Source organism: Bubalus bubalis, chromosome 18 (genome assembly GCF_019923935.1).
Source record: "Bubalus bubalis isolate 160015118507 breed Murrah chromosome 18, NDDB_SH_1, whole genome shotgun sequence".
Classification (NCBI taxonomy): Eukaryota; Metazoa; Chordata; class Mammalia; order Artiodactyla; family Bovidae; genus Bubalus; species Bubalus bubalis.
The window spans coordinates 56,221,340-56,241,145 of NC_059174.1; the positions used below are offsets into that span (position 1 = coordinate 56,221,340).

Below are 19,806 nucleotides of genomic sequence, written 5' to 3' on the forward strand. Positions count from 1 at the left end.
GGGCGAGAAAGAGGCAGAGGTCAAGATATAGGGAGAGAGGAAGAGAGACAGGGCGGTGGGTAGAGAGATGGGAAGAGATGGAAGGGGCGAGCGAGGGGGTAAGATGGATGTCAGGACAGAAAATGAAGGGAGAGAAAAGTAAGAGGACAGGGAGGGCGACAGTCGAGAGAGATGAAAGAAAAAGAGACATTAAGTGATAATAATAATAATCGCCACCACTTACTGATGCTCACGTGTGCCAGGCATTGTTCTAAGTGCTTTTACAGATTGCATCTCAATGGAATCCCCGTGACAGCCCTGATGCAGGTTACTATTATTATCAGCAGCACAGAGAGGTTAAGTAACCTGCCTAAGGACACACAGCCAGGAAGTGGCAGAGCCCAGTTATATGGCACCAAAGTCTGAGCTCTTAACCACTACCCTATACTGCCTTTCGGGGTATGGCCAAGTCACAGCAGAGTGGAAGACAGGGAGACGGTGAGAGAGGAACAAAAAAAAGAAGCGGAGCATTCAGGGGAGAGAGATGGAAGGGGACAGGGGACAGAGAGAGAGAGAGAGATGAGAGGGCGATGAAAGAGAGAAGAAACGAGGGGAGAAAAGGGTTCCCCTCATCCCTTTAGCTCCCTCCACAACAGTCCCTGCCTCAGGGCCTTTGAACGGTTCCCTCAGCTTAGTGCTCTTGTCCCTTGAGGAGCCACACAGTTCGCTCCCTTCCCTCCTCCACTCTCTGTTCAGCTTGCCTTTTATTTGAGACACCTCTCCCAAACCATCCCATTGTTGTATTTTTTCCCTAGGATGATGGCAATGACTTTGTTTTCTGTCTGACCTCCACCTCTGCTTATCAGGCTGTGAGCTCTATAAGGGATATGCGTTGCTTGTTTTGTCCATTGTGGGATTCCCTCCCTCTCCCCCTGAAGGGTGGAGAAGGAAATGGCAACCCACTCCAGTGTTCTTGCCTGGAGAATCCCAGGGACGGGGGAGCCTGGTGGGCTGCCGTCTATGGGGTCGCACAGAGTCGGACACGACTGAAGTGACTTAGCAGCAGCAGCAGCCCCCTGAAGGGCGCCCGGTAACAGAACAGATGGCAAGTCAATCATTGGTGGACAGGTCAACTAAACTAAGCATCCTTTCCTCTGTCATCAGTGAGATGCCTCAAGATCTCAAAGACCTTAAAAACTACCTTAGAATATCACTGTAAGGATATCAAGCCCTTGAGCAGAATTAAAGTAAGCTCTGAAGAAGGACAAGAGGGTTAAAAAACCTCCGGACACTGTGTGTCTGAGTCAGGAATGTGACTATACTTTCCCTTAGATTAGAAGGCCTTGAACTTTGAGCTGATTCCAACTAGCTAGCTGCTTTGGAAAACTTCCTCCATCTATACTTGATGGCCTTTTAAGAGACCCCCTCCCCTCCTCCATCTCATGGTACAGTTGGCCTCAAAAACCCTTTTAGGTGAGTTCTATGCCTGCCTCCTTCTACAGAGAAGTAGATTCCTTTGCTGAAGGTCACCCAGTTAGCAAGTGCGGGGCTGGAAGCAGCCCCCCCCCTCCAAAAAAAAAACACAAAAACCTAGCTCCAAAACCATGCTTGTAACCACCATGCCCTAAAGCCTCTTGTCTTGAAACAACACTGGGCTCAAAGGGACTCGAAGATTTCAGGGGTTGTCAGAACTGACAACCCACCAAGGAAACGGACATCGGCAAGTTGTGCTCCAATCTCCTCTGTTCATCACTCTTTTTGTTCATCATGGAATGTGGGTTGTCATGGTGATGGGAGGAGATCACAGAAGCTACTGAGATAAAGGGAAATTTCGAGTGCCTGGGAAAGCATGCTTCTCTAAGGGCAAACTTCTCCAAGCCAGCCTGGTTTCTGTTTTCTTTCTACCGCCTAAAGGGACAGGGTTGATGTGGAGGTGGACTCAGGTACCCACAGCATCAGCCCTCTGGCTTCCACTGCCAACCGCCAGCCCCGCACCCTGCTCACCTCTGCCGCTGCAGGGAGGAAGTCCGCTCGGGGACGTAGCTGGCTCCCCCGTGGTGGCTGTCCCCGCTTCCCCCGCTGCCTCCCCGGGCCCAGGGCAGAGCGCCACCAGCTGCCGAGGAGCCCCCAAACTGCTGAAGCTTGGAGCTGAGTTCACTGATGATGCTGGCTTTTACAGTGGCCAAGGCTGAGGCCTGAGGTTGGGCTAAGGGCCCCGGCAGAGGGGGCGGCGGCGGGCCCGGGCCCTCCTCCCAGGGCAGCAGCTTTCGAGGGAGGGAGGAGGCCGACGGCAAGGGCACTGGCGGACCTTCCGGCTCTACAGCCACGGGGCCGCCAGCCACACCTGCCGTCGAGGATCCCGGACAGCCGCTCAGGGCCAGCAGCCCATCGGTTCCCGCCCCCGTCACCGAGACAGTGGGGCTGGTGGGAGTGATAGGGTCTCGGAGTCCCCCACCGGGGCCCGGCCGCAGGCCTCCGCCGGCCCCGAGCGCCCGGCCCCGGAGCTTAGAGGGAGTCATGAGCTGCGGGGGGTATGGGGGGCCAGGAGTGCCGCTGCCCCCGAAGGCCTGGCCATCCAAGTAGGCCACGTAGGTATCCAGGAGCTCTGGTCCACCCGCCACGCTGGCGCCACCACTGCCTCCAACGCCGCCAGTTCCGCCCCCTGCGCCGCCCCCGCCTTCAGCCGACAGGCTGCTCAGCGTGGAGGCGCTGCTGATGGTCTCCAGGGGGTGGTCGCTGCTGCTCCGACTGTCCACCTCCTCAATACCAGAATCCGTGCCCGGGGGAGGGTCTGGGCCAGGCTGGGGGGCTGGGGGAGCCGGAGCGGCTGGGGCGGGAGGGCCTGGCGGAGGGGGGTCCCCAGGAGCCGCGGGGGCCCCCTGGGTCAGGGTTGCCACCTCGCTGTCATAGGAAGTCAGGCTGGATGCGGTCGAGTCCAGGGTGGGAGGGGCGGCGGCCACGGCCGGGGGCGGCACAGGGGGCAATGGGGTGGTCGGGATGGGTGGGTCCGGCAGCGGGAGGGGAGGCCCCGGCGTGAGAGGCGACTCCGGCTTCTCGAAGCTGTTGGAAAACTCGAGGGGCGGGGGCAGCGGTTCCACAAAGAGGAATTCTCCGTCTTCCACGTCCACCGAGGGGGCGGGCGGCGGCAGAACCAGCAGGGGGAGCCCGTTCTCTTCACTGCCCCGCGGGGAGGTCGGCGAGGGCGGCACAGAGCGGCGCGGGCTGGGCGGCGGGACCCCCGGCCCGTCCTCCGAGGGGGGCCCCCTTCCACCCGCCCCGCCGGCCCGGGGCTGGCAGTTCTCCAGGAACCGCACGTGGAGGGGCAGCCGCTCGGGCTCCTCCGGGGGGGCGCCGGATCGCCAGGGCTTGCTTATCCCGGGGTGCGGGGCGGGGGGCTCGGGCCCCAGCTGCAGCAGGAGGGGCCCGACCCCGGGAGCTGTGGGAGGCAGGCGGTGCAGCAAGGAGCGTCGGGCCGCCGGTGGGCTGGCCGGAAGGGACTTCTCCTGGCTGCCCAGCCCTGCCCGGTACCCCAGCTCCCGGCGGGCCGGGTCCGGGGGCGAGGCTCCCCAGAGGCGCAGCACTGGCTCGTGGTGGGCGTGGGGCGAGTGGTGGTGCGGGGTGGGTGGCGGGGCCTCGTAGCGGGGCGATGGGGGCCTTGGAGGGGGCTGGGGGGGCCCACCGCCCTCCGAGGACTCCTTCAGCGCCCGCTCCCGGGCGGCCAGGGCCAGCCCGAGTGGGGAGGCCGGGTCCAGGGCCTTGCCGGTCAGCGGGTGGACCAGGGGTCGCGGTGGCAGGAAGCTGGTGAAGGCGCTGCTGCCCCCGTAGGCTCGGCCGCCGGCCGCGTAGCCCGCGTAGGCGCTGCCGCTGCCGGCGCCCGCCGACTCCAGCCGGAGGTAGGGCTCGGCCGAAAACATGCCTTCGTCGATGGACTTGGAGTGGCGCAGCCGGGGGCCCGGAGGCGCCCCTGGGCCCAGCGAGCTGTCGCCGCCGTCCTCGTCCCCCGCGTCGGTGGAGAGGAAGAGCGTGGACCGCCGGCGGGCTTCGTTCTGCCAGCCCCCTTCCCTCCGAGCCGCCCCCACCAGGGCCGCTCCGAACTGGCTGGTGAAATCCAGGGTGGCCGGGCCGCTGGGCGAGGCAGGGGTGGGCACAGGCGAGGGGGGCGGCGGCACGGGCGACACGGCCGGGGCGGGGCTGGGCGCGGAAGAGCCGCCGCCGCCGCCGCCCGCGGCCTCGGGCTGGCTCGGGGGCTCCGCCTCGGTGCTGCTCCCCTGGCTGCTGCGGCCGCTGCTACTGGTGGACGGCGCCTTGATGATGATGGTGGGGATGGGGATGGAGTTCTTTTCCGACGGGGCGGCCGCGGCCGGCGGCGGAGGCGGCGGCGGCTGCGGGGACGCCGGAGACGTGGGCGAGGGGGCAGGCGGGAGGCCGCCGCCCTTCTGGGGCTCGCCTTCGACGACTTTGGTCTGCTTGACCAGCGGGCCCTTGCGCCCGCGGCCGGAACGGGCGGGCACATACATGGCTGCGCTGGCCGCCCGCGGAGGCAGCTGGAAGTAGCGCAGCGCGGGAGCCTGGGAGGGGCCGCCCGCGCCGCCCCCGCTGCCGTGGTGCGACGGGGACAGGGCACCTGGGGTCGGGCTGGGCCCGCCGCCCCGCCAGCCTCGTAGGCTGGGCTGGGGCCCCAGAGCCAGGCGGGGTGGGGGGTCGTCGGGGGAGCCGCCAGTCTCCATCTCCGGGGGGTGAGGCGGGTGGGCATGGTGGTGGTGGGGCTGGGGGGGCGGGGCGTGGTGGTGGTGGTGGTGGGGCGGGTGGTGGTGGGGTGGGGGCAGGGGCCCGCTGTGATACAGGCTCTTCTCTCGGCTCCCTATCCGGGTGTCAGGGGGAGCAGGCCCATCGAAGGACGCCGGGGACGAGGCCGGGTGGGTGCCACCTGAGCTGGGGTTGAAGGGCCCACCCCGGGGAGAAGGAGTGAGGCGCCCAGAGGAGGACGGGGCTGGAGGCGTGCTGTAGGGGGGCTCTGGTGGGGACGTGGTGGGCGGCGGGGGGATGTCCTCCGAACCAGGCACAGACAGGCTGCGGCTGAACTTCATGGCTGGGGGTGCTAGGTAGGGTCTATCGTCCTCTGCAGCCCCTGGGAAGACACAGAGGATCCAGGAGCAGGGCGGGGTGGGAGGGGTGGTCTCCCCTAACCCTATGGAGCTACAGTATTACAACAGCAGCACCCATGATGATGCTGATGGTGACACCCTGCTGCTGCTGCTGCTGCTAAGTCGCTGCAGTCGTGTCCGACTCTGTGCGACCCCATAGACGGCAGCCCACCAGGCTCCCCCGTCCCCGGGACTCTCCAGGCAAGAACACTGGAGTGGGTTGCCATTTCCTTCTCCAGTGCACGAAAGTGAAGTGAAAGTGAAGTCGCTCAGTCGTGTCTGACTCTTAGCGACCCCATGGACCGCAGCCTACCAGACTCCTTTGTCCTTGGGATTTTCCAGGCAAGGGTACTGGAGTGGGGTGCCATGGCCTTCACCCAGTAGGTGTTAAAGAGGAACATTAGTCCAGAGCTTCCTTCCCCAGCTGTGGTAAATGCAAATCCTCTCGATACAGTAATTCAGGTTGTGCACTGCACAACAGCAAACAGCAGAGGGAGCAAGAGAGGTGGGGCGAAATTCAGATGTACTTCCTCCCCAGGCCAGGAGGGGGCGCCTTTTCTAAGTCGTCCAAAGGTATAATATAGGATAAGAGAAGGCAATGGCACCCCACTCCAGTACTCTTGCCTGGGAAATCCCATGGACGGAGGAGCCTGGAAGGCTGCAGTCCATGGGGTCGCTGAGGGTCGGGCACGACTGAGCGACTTCACTTTCACTTTTCACTTTCATGCATTGGAGAAGGAAATGGCAACCCACTCCATGTTCTTGCCTGGAGAATCCCAGGGATGGGGGAGCCTGGTGGGCTGCCGTCTATGGGGTCACACAGAGTCGGACACGACTGAAGTGACTCAGCAGCAGCAGCAGGGGTCTTTTTGAAGAAGGAAATGGCAACCCCAGTATTCTTGCCTGGAGAATCCCATGGGCAGAGGAGCCTGGCTAGCTACAGTCCATGGGGTCACAAGAGTCGGACATTACCTAGTGACTAAACCACCACCACCACCACCAGGCGTCTCTTGCGGTGAGCAAAACTGGCTTGAGCCAGGAAGAGATACCTTGTTTATATGCATAGTTCTAGATTTCTTGTATAGGCAGAGAAGAAATGTAATTAGCACATCAAATCTGTGATTTCACAGATGGAGCTCAGGATGAGGTTAATATTTTAAAAGAGGGAGCCAATTTATAGGTAAGCAATGTCAGGTGGATGTAAGGGTAGCTGTTACTAGGCAAACGAAACGGGTGGACTGTGGACACCGAAGTTGGGGAAAAGCTAGATTCAAGCAGCAAGCCAACTTGGAGAAAACTGGAGGAGTGAAATCTTTTGCCTACTGATCAACTGCCAGGGCTCAGTCCTTGACTCTCTCTTCACCTCTGACTTCTCTCTCTCCCTTGACTATCTCAACCAGTCCACCACTTCATTCACTACTTCCCAGCTGAAGACTCCCACGCTTGTCTTGGACCCCATCTTTGCCCCTGAGCTCTGGGCTCATGTATCCAAATGTTGCACCCTTTTGGATGTCTCATTGGCATCTCAAGCTCAGCAGACCCTAAACTGAGCTCCTGATCTCTCCTGTGATCTCCCCAAGCTGCTCTCTCAGCACATGGCAGCTCAGTCCCCCACACCTGCCTCAGGACCTTTGCACCGACTGTACCTGCTCCATGGAATGCCTTATCTCCAGACATCTCCACGGCTCCCCGCGCATCTCCAAGTTTCAGTTCAAACCTGCCCCCCAGCATGCCTGACCTCTCTCATTCTACTCTTTTTTCCCCCCCATAGCACTCACCACAATTAACATACTATATCATTTTCTTATTTTTCATCCTTATAATCTGTTGTCTGTCTTCCCCTGCTAGAAGGTAATTTCAACGAGGGCAGGACCCTTTAGTCTGCTTTGTTTCCTGACAAATCCCCAGTAGTCTAGCCTGGCATATGGTAATGCTCAATAAACATCTGTAGAATGAATAAATAAATAAATGGAGTCAGGTATGAGAGAATGAACCAGAGTCTGTGGTGGGAGCTTTGACTTACTGCATCCAGGCAGGGGCAGTGATGCCCCCATTTTCTAGATGCAGAGCCCCAGGCCCAGAGAAGTGAAGCCACCTGCCCCTGATCACACAGCTGGGATGGACAAGAACCAGGATTCAAATCCAGGTTTGCTCAGCAACAAAGCCTGAACTCTTTGCCCAACTTCATTGTCACATATGGAAGGAGAAAAGAACATCCCCAGGCTCCCTTGTTTTCCCCATAAACCATCACCCTCCCAGCCTCCCCTTTCCCCTCCGGCATCCCTTACGCCCTCCCTGCAGGTGACATACCAATAGATTTTTGTCGGAGCATGAGCCCGGGTCCAGGAGGCAGGTAGGAAGGACGTTCATAACTTGGCTGGGAGCGGTGGTGGGGATCAAAGCTCGACTTGGGGTTGGCAGTCAGAGGAGGGGAGAGAAAAGAGAGCAGGGGAAGATCAGTCAGGTCATGGAAATCCATGGATTCCCCCCACGGCCATCCTCCTTCCCTTCTCCAGCCTCTGCAGGAAGGGAGAGGGGCATGAAGGAAATGGAAGGGAATTCTGGGGAAGAGAGATTTCTGAATCCTGATGGCAGCAGTGGGGAAGAAGAAAGCGGGGGCGGGGGAGGCAGATTATCAACTGAGTCTGCTCTGCTTCCAACCGATCACTAATCTGGGCACTTTTTCTCCACTCATGTTGTCACTGCTCAGGTCCAAGTTATCACTTGCAAGGATGGCTGCAATAGCCTCTTCCTTGGCTCCTGGCTGCCACCCCTGTCCTGACCCCCCTTTCTAATCTACTCTTCACACAAGAGTCAGAGGCAGGCTTCCCTGGTGGTCCAGTGGTTAAGGATCTGTCTTATAATGCAAGGGACACGGGTCCGATCCCTGATCTGGGAAGACACATGTTGTGGAGCAACCGAGCCCAAGAGCTGGAATGACTGAGCCTGTGCACCACAGCTGAAGCCAGGGCACTCTAGAGTTGGTACTGCGCTCCAAGAGAAGCCACCGCAGTGAGAAGTCTGTGTACCGCAACTAGAGAAAAGCCCATGCAGCAACAAAGACCCAGCACAAATAAATAAAAATCAATCAATCTTAAAAAAAAAAGAAAGAAAACGTGAGGGATATTTCTAAAAGAAATTCAGATCATGCTATTGCCCTGCTTAAAATCCTACTACAACATCTCACATCAGTTCAGAGGGGATCCGAATTCCCGAGTCTGATCTTCAAATCCCCCTGCAGCAGGCACTGCCTGTGCTCACCAGGTTACCTTCTTGGCCAGGATGCTGTGCCCGCACCCAGCCGCAGTGTCACCTGCCTGCAGCACTTGGCGGCCCCTTGTTCTGAAGAATCACCCTCCCCCAAAGGAGCTGATGTGCCCCAGCAGTTAGGTGTCCCCACTTCTGGGAGCAGCAGCCCGCAGCCCACTGACATGAACGTCTAAGGCGGGATTAACTCCATCCTGTCGTTCACACTCCAGAGCTCTGTGAGAGTTCAGGCTGAAGGGGAAATTCAGTCATCAGGCTTGCTGACCTCTGCAGCTCATCCTGTCTCCCCCACGCCCTTACAGGTTCCCCCGTAAGAAATCATTTTCTCGAGCATCTGTATCTCAGACTCTGATTCTAGGAAACCCAAACTAAGACACTATGTATGATCTAGCCCTTGCATCTTGCATCTTGCACCTTGCATCTCCCGCTCTGGTCCCACCATGCCCACGTTTTCTTGCTCCTCTGATGCCCCAAGGTCCATCCCTGTTTAGGACACTTACAAGTCCTGGATCTTCTCTCTACAATGGTTTCCTCCTAATCATCACAGATTCTTTTCCATCTTTACCTCTTCTGCTCAAACATCCCTTCCAGTCACAGCCTACTGCATTTCCCTGTCCTGTCTTCTTCAAGGCACTTCTCTCCATCTGAAATGATCTGGTTTGCTTGTTTACTGTCTCCCCAGCTAGAATGTTGGCTCCCTGAAGGCACCAGACATTATCCCTGGCGCTATGGGTACAGGGTCAAGGGTTTATGATAATTCTAGACGAGAAATGTTTTCATTTCTTTTCAGATAGGAAGGAGACTTGAATACAGTTCAGCCTGGATAACATTCATCCCAGGTTAGAGTTATTATAATTATTTGCTTACTTGTTTGTTGTCTGTCTTCCTCGGCATGTGGCCTACCCAATACCCATTCTACTCGGTAAGAACAGCCTGATCTTCTTTGGCACTTAATTAAGAGACTGTATTTTCCAACCTCCCTTGCAACTAGGTGTGGTCATGGGACTAAGGCAGGCCCAAATGCATAAGTGGAAGTGTTGTGTGCTATTTCTGGAAAGTCTCATTAGAGGTAACCCAAGAAGCAACAATGTGCCCTCCTTTGCACTCCTGTCTTTCCACTGTTCCTTGTTCCTGCTATCTGGAATGCTGGTGCAATAGCTGGAGCTCCAGCAGCCATTGTGGACTATGAGGGAACTTTGTGTCTGGGATGAGAAGGATCCTAGATCTTCACGACCATAGAGGGTACCACACCTCCCTTGGACTCCTTACTCCCGACTTGTTCAACATTACAGAGATATAAGCATTTATCTTGTTCAAACCACTGTTATTTGGAGATTTCTCTTACCGTGGAACCCAATTCCCCCAAAATACCCCCACTCCCTTTGCCAATGTAAATCCCCTAAAGGAAGTAACTTTGTTTGACAGGTTCCCTCCTATACTACCAGGACTGAGCACTAGGTCTAGCACACAGTAGGTGCTCAATAGATATCTGTAGAATGAAGGACATCCACTAGATCTCTTCAGATCTCTTCTGAGAGACTGATGGGGGGTGGATCACAGCGACAGAGGAGAAATCAAAGCGGGAGGAGGCAATGGAGGGGGTGGAATAAAAGTAGGCGGGTTAGGGTGACAGAGGAAGAGTTCCCCTAACCGAAGAGGATCCAGACTCAAGGGAGAGGTGTCTAATATTGGCACACTGGTAGACCTTCTAAGTGTGGGAGAAAGAGGGATCAAAGAATGGGTTAGTTCGGCACCAAGAGGGATCAGAGTGGCAGAGGAGGTGCCAGATTGACAGAGGAGGCATAATAGCGTCTGAGGAGGCTAGGAATGACTGCTTGAGGGGCGGACCAACTCAAGGTGGAACAGGCTGACCTCCGTTAACAAACTGGGAGCGTCCTCTCCCGCGCAGAGAGGGCAGCCAATCAGAGGGCGCCAGGTGCCGTGACGTCACCGGCTGCCTGGCAGATTTCTCCCCAGGAAGTCGGCCAGAGGTCCCGCCCTCCTCTGTGCCACCTCCTGGGTCAGCTGAGGGTCCGGTGCCTCCACAGGAGAGCGTGCCCGGGCGCTGTGCACAGGCTACAGGCTGAAGATAGGCTGGGAAATTCACGTTAGGGAGCCAGCCCCAGAAAGGAGTGAGGGGAAAGAGACCGGCGTAGGAGGCTGATGGAGAGACAGAGCTAGACAAAAGACAGAGACGGGGGTCCAGAGGTGCGCGGGAGAGACAGCAGGGGACTTGAAACAGCAAGGCAGGGAGAAAAAAGTGGTCCTGCGAGGTCCTGCCATGGAGAGGGCCAGGGCCAGCCTAGGAGGGGAAAACATGCAGTCAGAAGGGTCAGACACGCCCCGGGAGGGGGAGAGGCAGAGAATGCAACCAAGAGGATATGGTAAAAAATAACCAGAGGGAGAAACAGTCCAGAGAGAGGCTGAAACTAGAACCTGGACCACCCAGTCCAAGATGTGGGGGACAGGGAGCAGGGGACCCCTGGGAAGAGGGGATCAGTGACCAGGTAACAGAGACAGTACCCAAGAAAACCAAGGCCACACAGAGGAGAGGACAGACAGACGAACAGCAGAGCCCTAGGAAGAGACGGAGCCCAAGAGGGATCTTGACCTTCAGTGGATCTGCCAGGGGTCTGCAGCGCCCCTGTTGGCACAGTGGATCCTCCCTAGCCCCTCTTACGTTTAACCCAGAGGTGTATCTTTCAGGGACCTCTATCCACTGTGGTGCAGGCCCCCGTTAAAAGGAGCCTCGGGGTCTGCACTGGGCTTCCACACTGCCTGCTTGTCCCCCTGGTATAGATGCAGCAGAGTCCAGGTGGGAAAGGGGAGAGAAGCCAGAACAGATGGGAGATGGAGACACAGATGAGAACAAGACCACCGAGAGAGACACAGGAAGGTCATAGAGACACAGGAAGGACACAGAGGAGCCCCTGTGTCTCAGGGGCTGAGAAAGATCAGGATGGCTGGTGGCAGCAGTGGGGCAGAGATGGTGACAGAGACAGCCTGCGACATGAGAGGGAGGGCTTGGGGGAGGCCCAGGAACAGACCCCAGGAGGGAGAAGGAAAGAGAAGAAAAGGGGAAATGACCACTGGCCTCCAGGACCCAGAAAAAAAGAAGGCCCCATGAAGACCTCAGGCATTTTATTTCTAGGTGATGGGGGTGGGCAGGCAGCTGGTTGTATTACTGGCTAGTGCCTGGGCCCTGGGGGAGGGGGTGTCTTTGGAACCAGGATCTTGTCTGTCTTGTAACGGAGGTTCATGCAAAGAGCAGCTGGCAACCTGGCACTTGGTGGGTATGCCACGCATTTGTTGAATACATGAAAACAGGATTGGCCCTAATCTGTTACTAGAGACTCCATATTGAGCCTGGGATGTTGTTGTGGGTTCATCTCTGGGGGTGCAGGCTGGGGTCACAGTGGGGTCTCCAGTTATGGTGGCTAGGAGTGCTCACCATCTCTTGAGAGCCTCTGTTAGAAGCTGATCTCATTCAATCCTCCTAAAAGCCAGCAAGACTGACTTTAGCCATATTTTACAAAACAGGAAATTGAGGCACAGAAAAATTATAAAGCGTGGGCCAAGTGACAGAGTTAGAGGCACTCAAGCTTTGAAGGCGGGTTTGCCTGGCTCTACTGCCCATGTGCTTTTTTTTTTTAAGTGAAGTATGGTTGATTTACAATGTTGTGTTAGTTTCAGATGTACAGCAAAATGATTCAGTGTGTGTGTATATATATATATACACACACGCATATACGTGTATGTGTCTGTTCTTTTACAGGTTCTTTTCCACTATAGGTTATTATTATTGGCCGTGTGGCATGTGGGATCTTAATCTCCCTGACCAGGGATCTAACCTGCGCTTCCTGCAGTGGAAGTCTTAACAACCAGATCGTCAGGGAACTCCCAGGCTGAGAGATTTCAGATTCTTTGAGAAACCAAGGACAGGTGTGAAGCAAGGGCCTCTTGCATGCAGAGCCCTGTGCCCAGCCCTGAGAAGTGGCCAAGGACCCTCTGCCTTTAAATCGGAAAGAAATTCTGAATACAAAATCTGCCAGCTGCATTTGGCTCTTGTAAGAGTACCGACCCTTTCAGAGTAGGTGTTTGAACCCTCGGGAGGGCTGTGGATAGACTTTGGGGGTGGGGAGGGGCTGTGCACTAGGATGGGGAGAAAACTCCCTACATCTTGATATTCATTAGCCTTCAACTAAAACACAACAGTTCCTTAATTAAGGATGTTGGCCACAGACCTTGCCAGTCTTAGCAAAATGTGTGACTGTATCAGAAATCACAGGTATTTATGCATTCTTCATGGCAGAGCATTCTTCATGGCACATTTCGCTAAACAGTGTTTATGCTTCTTTGAAACTTTGAAATTAGAGTAGTCTCGATCCACCGCCAGGACTTGCTGGCTACTGTGTTAAGAAAAGGCACCAACATTACTGTATCACAAATTCTGCTTTTAAAAGTGTTTTGAGGGACTTCTCTAGTGGTCTAGTGGCTTAGACTCTGAGCTCCCAATGCAGGGGGCCGGGGTTCCATCTCTGGTCAGGGAACTAGATCCCATGTGCAGCAACTAAGATGTGGCACAATCAAATAAATAAATAAAAATATTAATAAAAATTAAAAAATGTTTTGATAACTGTTTTTCTGTGTACCTGGCTTCTTTTGTTATCTTATGTATTATATTTTACTTTTATTTTTGGTTCAAGGGGCTTGTAACCTCACTTCATCTGCTCACAAGAGTTGAATTCTTTTTGGTGAGGCTTGCAGTGCCCTGAGGGGCTACACCCTTCCACTGTCACTCCCCATGGTTATATATTGTTCTTGACCCTTGTGAAGTGAAAGTCATTCAGTCGTGTCCGACTCTTGGCAACCCCATGGACTATACAGTCTGTGGAATTCTCCAGACCAGAATACTGGAGTGGGTAGCCTTTCCCTTCTCCAGAGGATCTTCCCAACCCAGGGATCGAACCCAGATCTCCCTCTTTGCAGGCAGATTCTTTACCAGCTGAGCCACAAGGGAGGCCCAAGGATACTGAAGTGGGTAGCCTATCCCTTCTTCAGTGGATCTTTCCAACCCAGGAATCAAATTGGGGTCTCCTGCATTGCAGGCGGATTCTTTACCAGCTGAATTATCAAGGGTTTTGACCCTTATGGATTATATATTTCATTTTATACATTATTCAGAGTATTAATTTGGAGGACTAGGCTAGCCTAAAAGGGTCCACCATCCCTCCAAAGTCAAAGCACAGGGTTTTTTAGAGTCAGTGGCCTCTTGGCCACCGGGTGGTGGGTATGGCCTATTGAAAGAGGGAGTCAGAAGGTGCACTCAGAGGGCAGGGCGGGCCAGTGCAGAGAACTGGAGAGTAGTGGTAGGGATGTGTCCCCGTGAAGGGGCACAATCCAGTGAGGGACCTGCAGGTCCGAACCAGAAATGACAGGGCCGTGGCTGGACCGTAGATCCAGTTGCCGGATTGCCTGGGACTGAAATCCTGGCTCCCTCTTTGAGCCTCAGTTTCTCTTCTGTATCACAACCAACTGCACCTCCCAGGATGATTCCAAGGAATGAATGAGATAATCCACGTTAAAAACAGAGTGTCAGAAATGTGATCAACACCCACTGTAGGTGAGCGGGCAGAGTGGAGACAGAGATGATAATTAATATTTTAATAACTACCACTTGTTGAGCACCTATTATTATGCGCTGTGCCTGTGCCAGGGAGTGCCATCCCTGACCTCCATTTACCTTCCCTGAGATCCTTAAGGTGGGTCAGAGATGGACAGAAAGAGGTGGGCGAGAGAGGGAGCAGTGAGGTTTGGGGATGGGGAGTGGGGGGAGGGGACAGAGATGGGATCTGGGGGGATAAAGGAGGAGGAGGACGGGTAGAGAGGAAAGGGAACCCCCCAGAGTGGGGAGCAATGAGGGATCCCAGAAAATCCGGTGCCCCTTAGGCAGAGCACTCAACACAGTGGAATCACAAAGGGTTTGCAGGGGGAAGGATAAAGGGTACAAGTTGCCCTGTCTACCCCTCAACCTTTCCTCCCCCCAAGTCCCCCAGTCCCCCAGTCCCACAGACCAGGCTGCCTACCTCAGTGGTAAAGAAGCCTTTGGGTCGGTGTTTACCCAGGGACGCCAGGCCACCAGGCCCAGGACTCTCGCTTGCACTGATGGTCTGCTGAGCTGCTGCCAAGATTTCATCCAGTTTGTCTAGGGGGAGGCGGAAGAGGGACAGAGAGACAGCGAAATGAAATTGGTTTGGGCCTGGCGGGCACTGAGACAGAGCTGCTGGGCGCCCCATTCAATGACTTGTATGAACTAGGGAAGGGCATCTCCACCTCCCTCCCGGTGGGCCTCCTTGGAGACACGGTCCAGCCGGGCAGGGCAGGCGGGATGCAGCGATAGAAAGGGCTGAGGGCGGGTAACAGGACATCCTACAAGGGAGGGTGGAGCAGAAGCAGAAGGGGCTGCAAAGAGGCTCAAGACAGCGGTGGGTGCTTAACCGTAACAGCTGGTGCAAAGCTGGGGTGTGTGGATGACCAGCGTGGAAGTGGCTGAAGGGGGCGCGGGGTAGAAGGGAGAGGGATGGGGGGCGGATGCGGCACCCCAGGGGGCGTGGGGTCGGGGGAGCTGGGGCCGCCCCCCGCGGAGCAGGGTTGGGCCGTCTTACTGAGAGCCATCTGATACACAGTCCTCTTTTTCTCCATGCTGGGCATCGGCGGCGGCTGCTGCTCGTACTCTGTGGGCAAAGGAGGCGGATGAAGCCCAGGGGAGCCCCCGGGGGGCGGGGCGGAGCGGGCTCGGCCGGCGGCGGGCGTGGCCGGCGGGCGTGCGCAAGCGCGAGTGGGGCAGTGAGGGGCCGGGGTCGGGGAGGGGCGAGTCCGCCGGCGGGAACGGGACGGGGGCCCTCCCGCCAGTCCTGTGCCCACTCACCACTCTTCTTCTTCCAGGGGGAGACTAGCCCGGGGGGGAGGCAGTAGAGGAGCCAAGAGTTAGGACTTCGTGGGGAGGCGAGGGGCCCCCTTTCTGGAACGCCCGCCTCCCTCAGGGACCCGGGGTGGGGGGCGCTCGGCTGGCGGGGCGGCGGGGCGGCGGGGGCGGGGAGGGGCGGGGAACCGGACCCCCCGGGTCCACTCGGCCTTGCCTGGAGGGAGGGGGCTCGCCTTCCCGTCTGTTAGTGGGAGTGCGGGGAGCTGGTAGAGGGAGAAATGGAGGATGCGGGTGGGGCTGCGAGGGGACAGACGGAGAGGGGCTAGAAAGGAAACCGGGACCCGCAGAGAGGAACGTTACAGACCCAGAGAGACACCCGACAGAGAAACAGATAGAAACAGGGAAAGCTGACTCTCAGACGCCCTTTCCCAGCGACACACACGCAGGTCAGAGGGAATCTGACCCGTGGACTGGGGGACGCGATGAGGACAGGAGGACGAGAGCCCCTGGTCACTAACACTAACAAACCCAGGGCTGGTCCAGCCGCCCTCGGCCCCCTCTCCCTCCGCAGCACTGGTCCCCGGCAGCCCCACCAGCTCACCCATCTCCTCCAGCTCGGAGGTCATAGACTTGGAACGCAAGGAGATGGCTGGGGGCGGGAGCCGCTTAGCTTGCTGGGGTGCTGGAAAAAAATGACAGTGAGGTCAGACATCGGCACCATGGACAGAAACCCTCCACAACCACCCCACCCCCCACCACTGTGGTGCTCCCAGCCCTCAGAGAAGAGATGCTGGTGATGGCGTTTAGTTGCTAAGTCGTGTCCCACTCTTTGGAGACCCCACAGACTGTAGCTAGCCCACCAGGCTCCTCTGCCCATGGGATTATCCAGGCAAGAATTCTGGAGTGAGTTGCCATTTCCTTCTCCAGGGGATCTTCCAGCAAGCTAGGCTTAGGCTCAGTTCCTCTCCTGAGGGTCATGATCAAGCAGCCTTGGGGAGGGGGAAGGCTTCTGCTGGTGGTGGGACCATTGGGTCATTAGGGCTCCAGAAGGTCTGAGTCCAGTGGCAGTGGCGGGTGGGGGGAATGTCCAAGCCTGACCACACAAGTCAGGGGAAGGAGCACCTTTCTTGTGAACAGCTTCATCCATGTCCGGGTGCCTGGTGACCATCACCACCTTGACCATCAGCGTGTTGCCCCCTTGGCGGATCATGTTCACCACCTGCCGGTGGCCGACCTTCACCACGTTCTGCCCGTTCACCTGTAGCACAGACACCCCCAACCACACCTGATAGGTGAGGGGTAGGATGCTTTCTGCTTCTGGGTCCCTGCTGAAGTGGCCTCCTCCTGCCTGGCCCTGTCTGTGGTGCTGTCGGTCACTCTTCTCCTCCCCCCGCCCCCCTTGCAAGCCCCCACCTCTCCACTCCTGTAACTCTTAGGGCCTCAGGGTTGGGGAAGGGGCTGGGCCCACCCTATTTGCCTCTCTCCCTCCTTATCCTCCAGCTGTGTGTGTGTACACACACGTGCGTGCCTCCCTGCACACGCACACATGTGCGCACACCTATGCCCTGGGAACAGCTCTGTTATCTTCTGAGATGCTTCAGAGAGGCTTTCAGATGGAATCACTGAAGAGGCTGGCTAGCTGCTGGGGGGCGGGGGGCAGGGCAGGGCACGGGGCTGGAAAGCTCGGTGCCAAAGGAGAATCTGGTTCTGGGCAGCAGCATCTTGGCATGGATCACTAAGGTTCTGGAGATTTGTTGCTAGGGTCCCAGGGGAAAGCATGGTGTCTGTGGCAGGTGGGCCAGGCACTAGGTCTCGGGAGAAGCTCCTGGGAGGCTGGGGGCTAGGACTCACCTCGATGAGGAAGTCTCCCATTCGCAGTCCAGCCCGCCATGCCACGCCGCCCTCGTCCACTGACTCCAGATACTGCAGTGCCGGGAAGGCTGGGGTGGGGGTGAACTCCTCGATGGGGGTCTGCGCTGCAGATGGGGAGGAGCCGGCGGGGTCGGAGGGGAGGGGGTGGAGAGGCCGAGCAGGGGATGGGGCTCAGACCCAAGTCACGGAGGCCTCACCGTAGCTGAGGGACCAGCACCCCGGGGTGGGGTGGTGGGCAGGTCGGGGGAGGGGTCCCGGGAGGTGGCGGGGGGTCCCTTCCCTTGTCCGTCCCCCTGGGTCAGAGCCCTTCTCCCGTCCCCTCCCCGGCCGGCACTCACCCTTGGCGCCCCGGAGCACGAACCCAAACCCCTCACTGTCCTTCTTCTGCAGCAGAACTGTCTTCTCTTTGATGATGTAATCGCTGGCGGGGAGAGTGGGGGAGGGGCGCGGGTGGGGTGGGTGGAAAAGGGATCATGAGACACGGAGCCACCTGGTGCCCCACCAGTCACCTGGTGACCTGAGCCTAAGCTCCAGAACCCTTCATTCCGCCCCCCTCCTCCTCCTAGGAGCCTCCTCACCCACTCCACGTGCATCTGCTTGCAGCAGCCCTGACAGGCCTCTCCCCCTCGGAGCCCGGGGTGCGCGGTCTCCCACTCACTCTTTCCTCATTCATCCATCGGTGCATCCATCCACCCATCCATTCAGCAAGCACGGTGGGAGGAACGCAGAGGTACAACCGCCACATCGCCAGACAGCCTGGCTGGAGGCCCTGCTGGCCACTTCCTGTCTGTGACCTTGAGCCCCGACTTTAACCTCTGGGGCCTCGGTTGCCTTGTCTATCGCAGTGGACAATGACAGATCCCACCTGACAGGGTCACTGTGTGAGTTCCCTAATCTGTAGTGTATATAGTACTCAGCAGAGTGCTGCATACATAGCATGTATGCAATACGATGTGTTCTGTCTTTGGTCAAGTCTTTTGGTCCAGAGAACAATTGTACTTGGATAATACCTCTCCCAACTCCCGGACTACACACACACACACACACACATACACACACACACACACATATATATATGCTACAGTAACATCTCCCCAGGTCCCTGAGCAAATTGTAACACTGCTTATTCAGCAGCTGTCCAATATGGTGGCCGCTAGCTGCCTGTGTCTATTTATATGCAAATTAATTAAAAATTAAATGGAAAAATTCAGTTCCTCAGCCTCACTAGCCACGTTTCCAAGGGCCCGGCAGCCACATATGGTTAGTGGCTACCACGCTGGATGGCCCAGATACGGAACATCTCCATCGCCACAGAAAATTCTAGCGTGCAGCGATGACATCTACTTCCTGGTGTACTCAAATGGATCTCCTTCATGCGGTCAGAGGATTCTAGCAAAATGAAAACTGCATGTGAATACGTGGAGTTCCCTGTAAGGCCACCAGAGCCCACCAGTATATTTAGGGGATGCTCACATAGCCAGGAAAGTTCAGTTAAATACAGACCTATTTCATGTCTCTCAATACCAGCCCCAGGCTCACTCAGGTAACAGTCGCAAACCCTAGACGTCACCACGGTGTACATCAGGACTGCACATCCATTCCATTCTGGGAGCCCCAGTATAAGCAGGAATACCCAGGCACCCTGGCTCCAGGCTTTTCAGAATACCCACTATCCTCAACCCCTGTCCCCAGAGGCAGCATGCCTTGCCGCGTCCAGACACCCTGCAGTCACATCTGAAACCCAGCCCAGCGCACACGCAGCCCCTCAGAATACCCCAATAATATCCGCAGGCCCCAACACACTCCAATAATAGACAAGCATGCTCCCTGCGTGTTCCAATTATCTACCCCCACAGGTTTGGCAAAACAGCCCTCCATGAATACTCCAGTATATTTCAGCAACCCCCCCACACATCCCAGTATGCTCCAATAATAACTCCCCCACACTCTGATTTCAGTCTATTCCCATAACACGCCCCCTGAACACAAACCAGCACATGCTGATAATACTTAATGTGTTCCTACTGTATTTCGGCACCAACCCCCTCCACACACGCAAGCCCTGCTGGATATTCCCATGACCCCCGACACGTCCACAGTTGAATCCATATATTTGTACCATAGGGACAGTGTTCTGCATGCGCTCTGGCCCCAGCCCTGCTCCCCAGCCACTATTAGAACCCCATGGGCCCAACAGCAGGCACGCACATGTAGACACAGCCCACAACTACCCTGGCTCAGAGTTGACGATGCTCCAGTAAACATGTCTACACAATATCAGCTATGTCTTCTAGACCTTATATGCCACCCAGGGACCTTGTATCTGAGTGGAGAGAATGTTGGAAGAGAAGGAGGGAAGGGGTTGAAAGCGATGAAGAAGGGGAGGAAAGAGGTCAAGAAGACTCCTTGAGTGGGTGAACGATGGGGCCAATAGAAATGGGTTGAGAGGTTAGAGCTGCCTGCTTCTGACCACAAACTCTGTAGCATCCTTGTCCCCAGCTCTGGGCCCACTGTGTAGCCTGACAATCTCCTCTGAGCCCTTATGCCCTCGCTGGCCCCATAGCCCTTCCAGATCTCCAGAGACCCCCAGTGGCCAGTAATGCTCTTCAGATCCCCTTT

At 56.7% G+C, this 19,806-nt stretch overlaps 1 protein-coding gene across 5 annotated transcripts in view; it reads right to left on the bottom strand.

Moving 5' to 3' along the window:
• SHANK1 (SH3 and multiple ankyrin repeat domains 1) overlaps positions 1 to 19,806 on the bottom strand; it is a 51,423-nt gene that overhangs the window by 3,391 nt on the left and 28,226 nt on the right. For 2 of the 5 annotated variants that reach the window (XM_044931353.2, XM_044931352.2), the window contains 9 exons: positions 17,526 to 17,608; positions 17,167 to 17,291; positions 16,438 to 16,573; positions 15,917 to 15,997; positions 15,319 to 15,342; positions 15,056 to 15,124; positions 14,477 to 14,595; positions 7,434 to 7,530; positions 1,984 to 5,107 (listed from right to left, as the gene is read on the bottom strand). In XM_044931353.2, the coding sequence (XP_044787288.2) occupies positions 1,984 to 5,107; positions 7,434 to 7,530; positions 14,477 to 14,595; positions 15,056 to 15,124; positions 15,319 to 15,342; positions 15,917 to 15,997; positions 16,438 to 16,573; positions 17,167 to 17,291; positions 17,526 to 17,608 (3,858 nt within the window). Of the gene's footprint in view, positions 1 to 223; positions 431 to 1,983; positions 5,108 to 7,433; positions 7,531 to 14,476; positions 14,596 to 15,055; positions 15,125 to 15,318; positions 15,343 to 15,916; positions 15,998 to 16,437; positions 16,574 to 17,166; positions 17,292 to 17,525; positions 17,609 to 19,806 lie in introns of all 5 variants that reach the window. The other 3 variants (XR_006546058.2, XR_006546057.2, XM_025270024.3) reach the window with 3 other exon arrangements.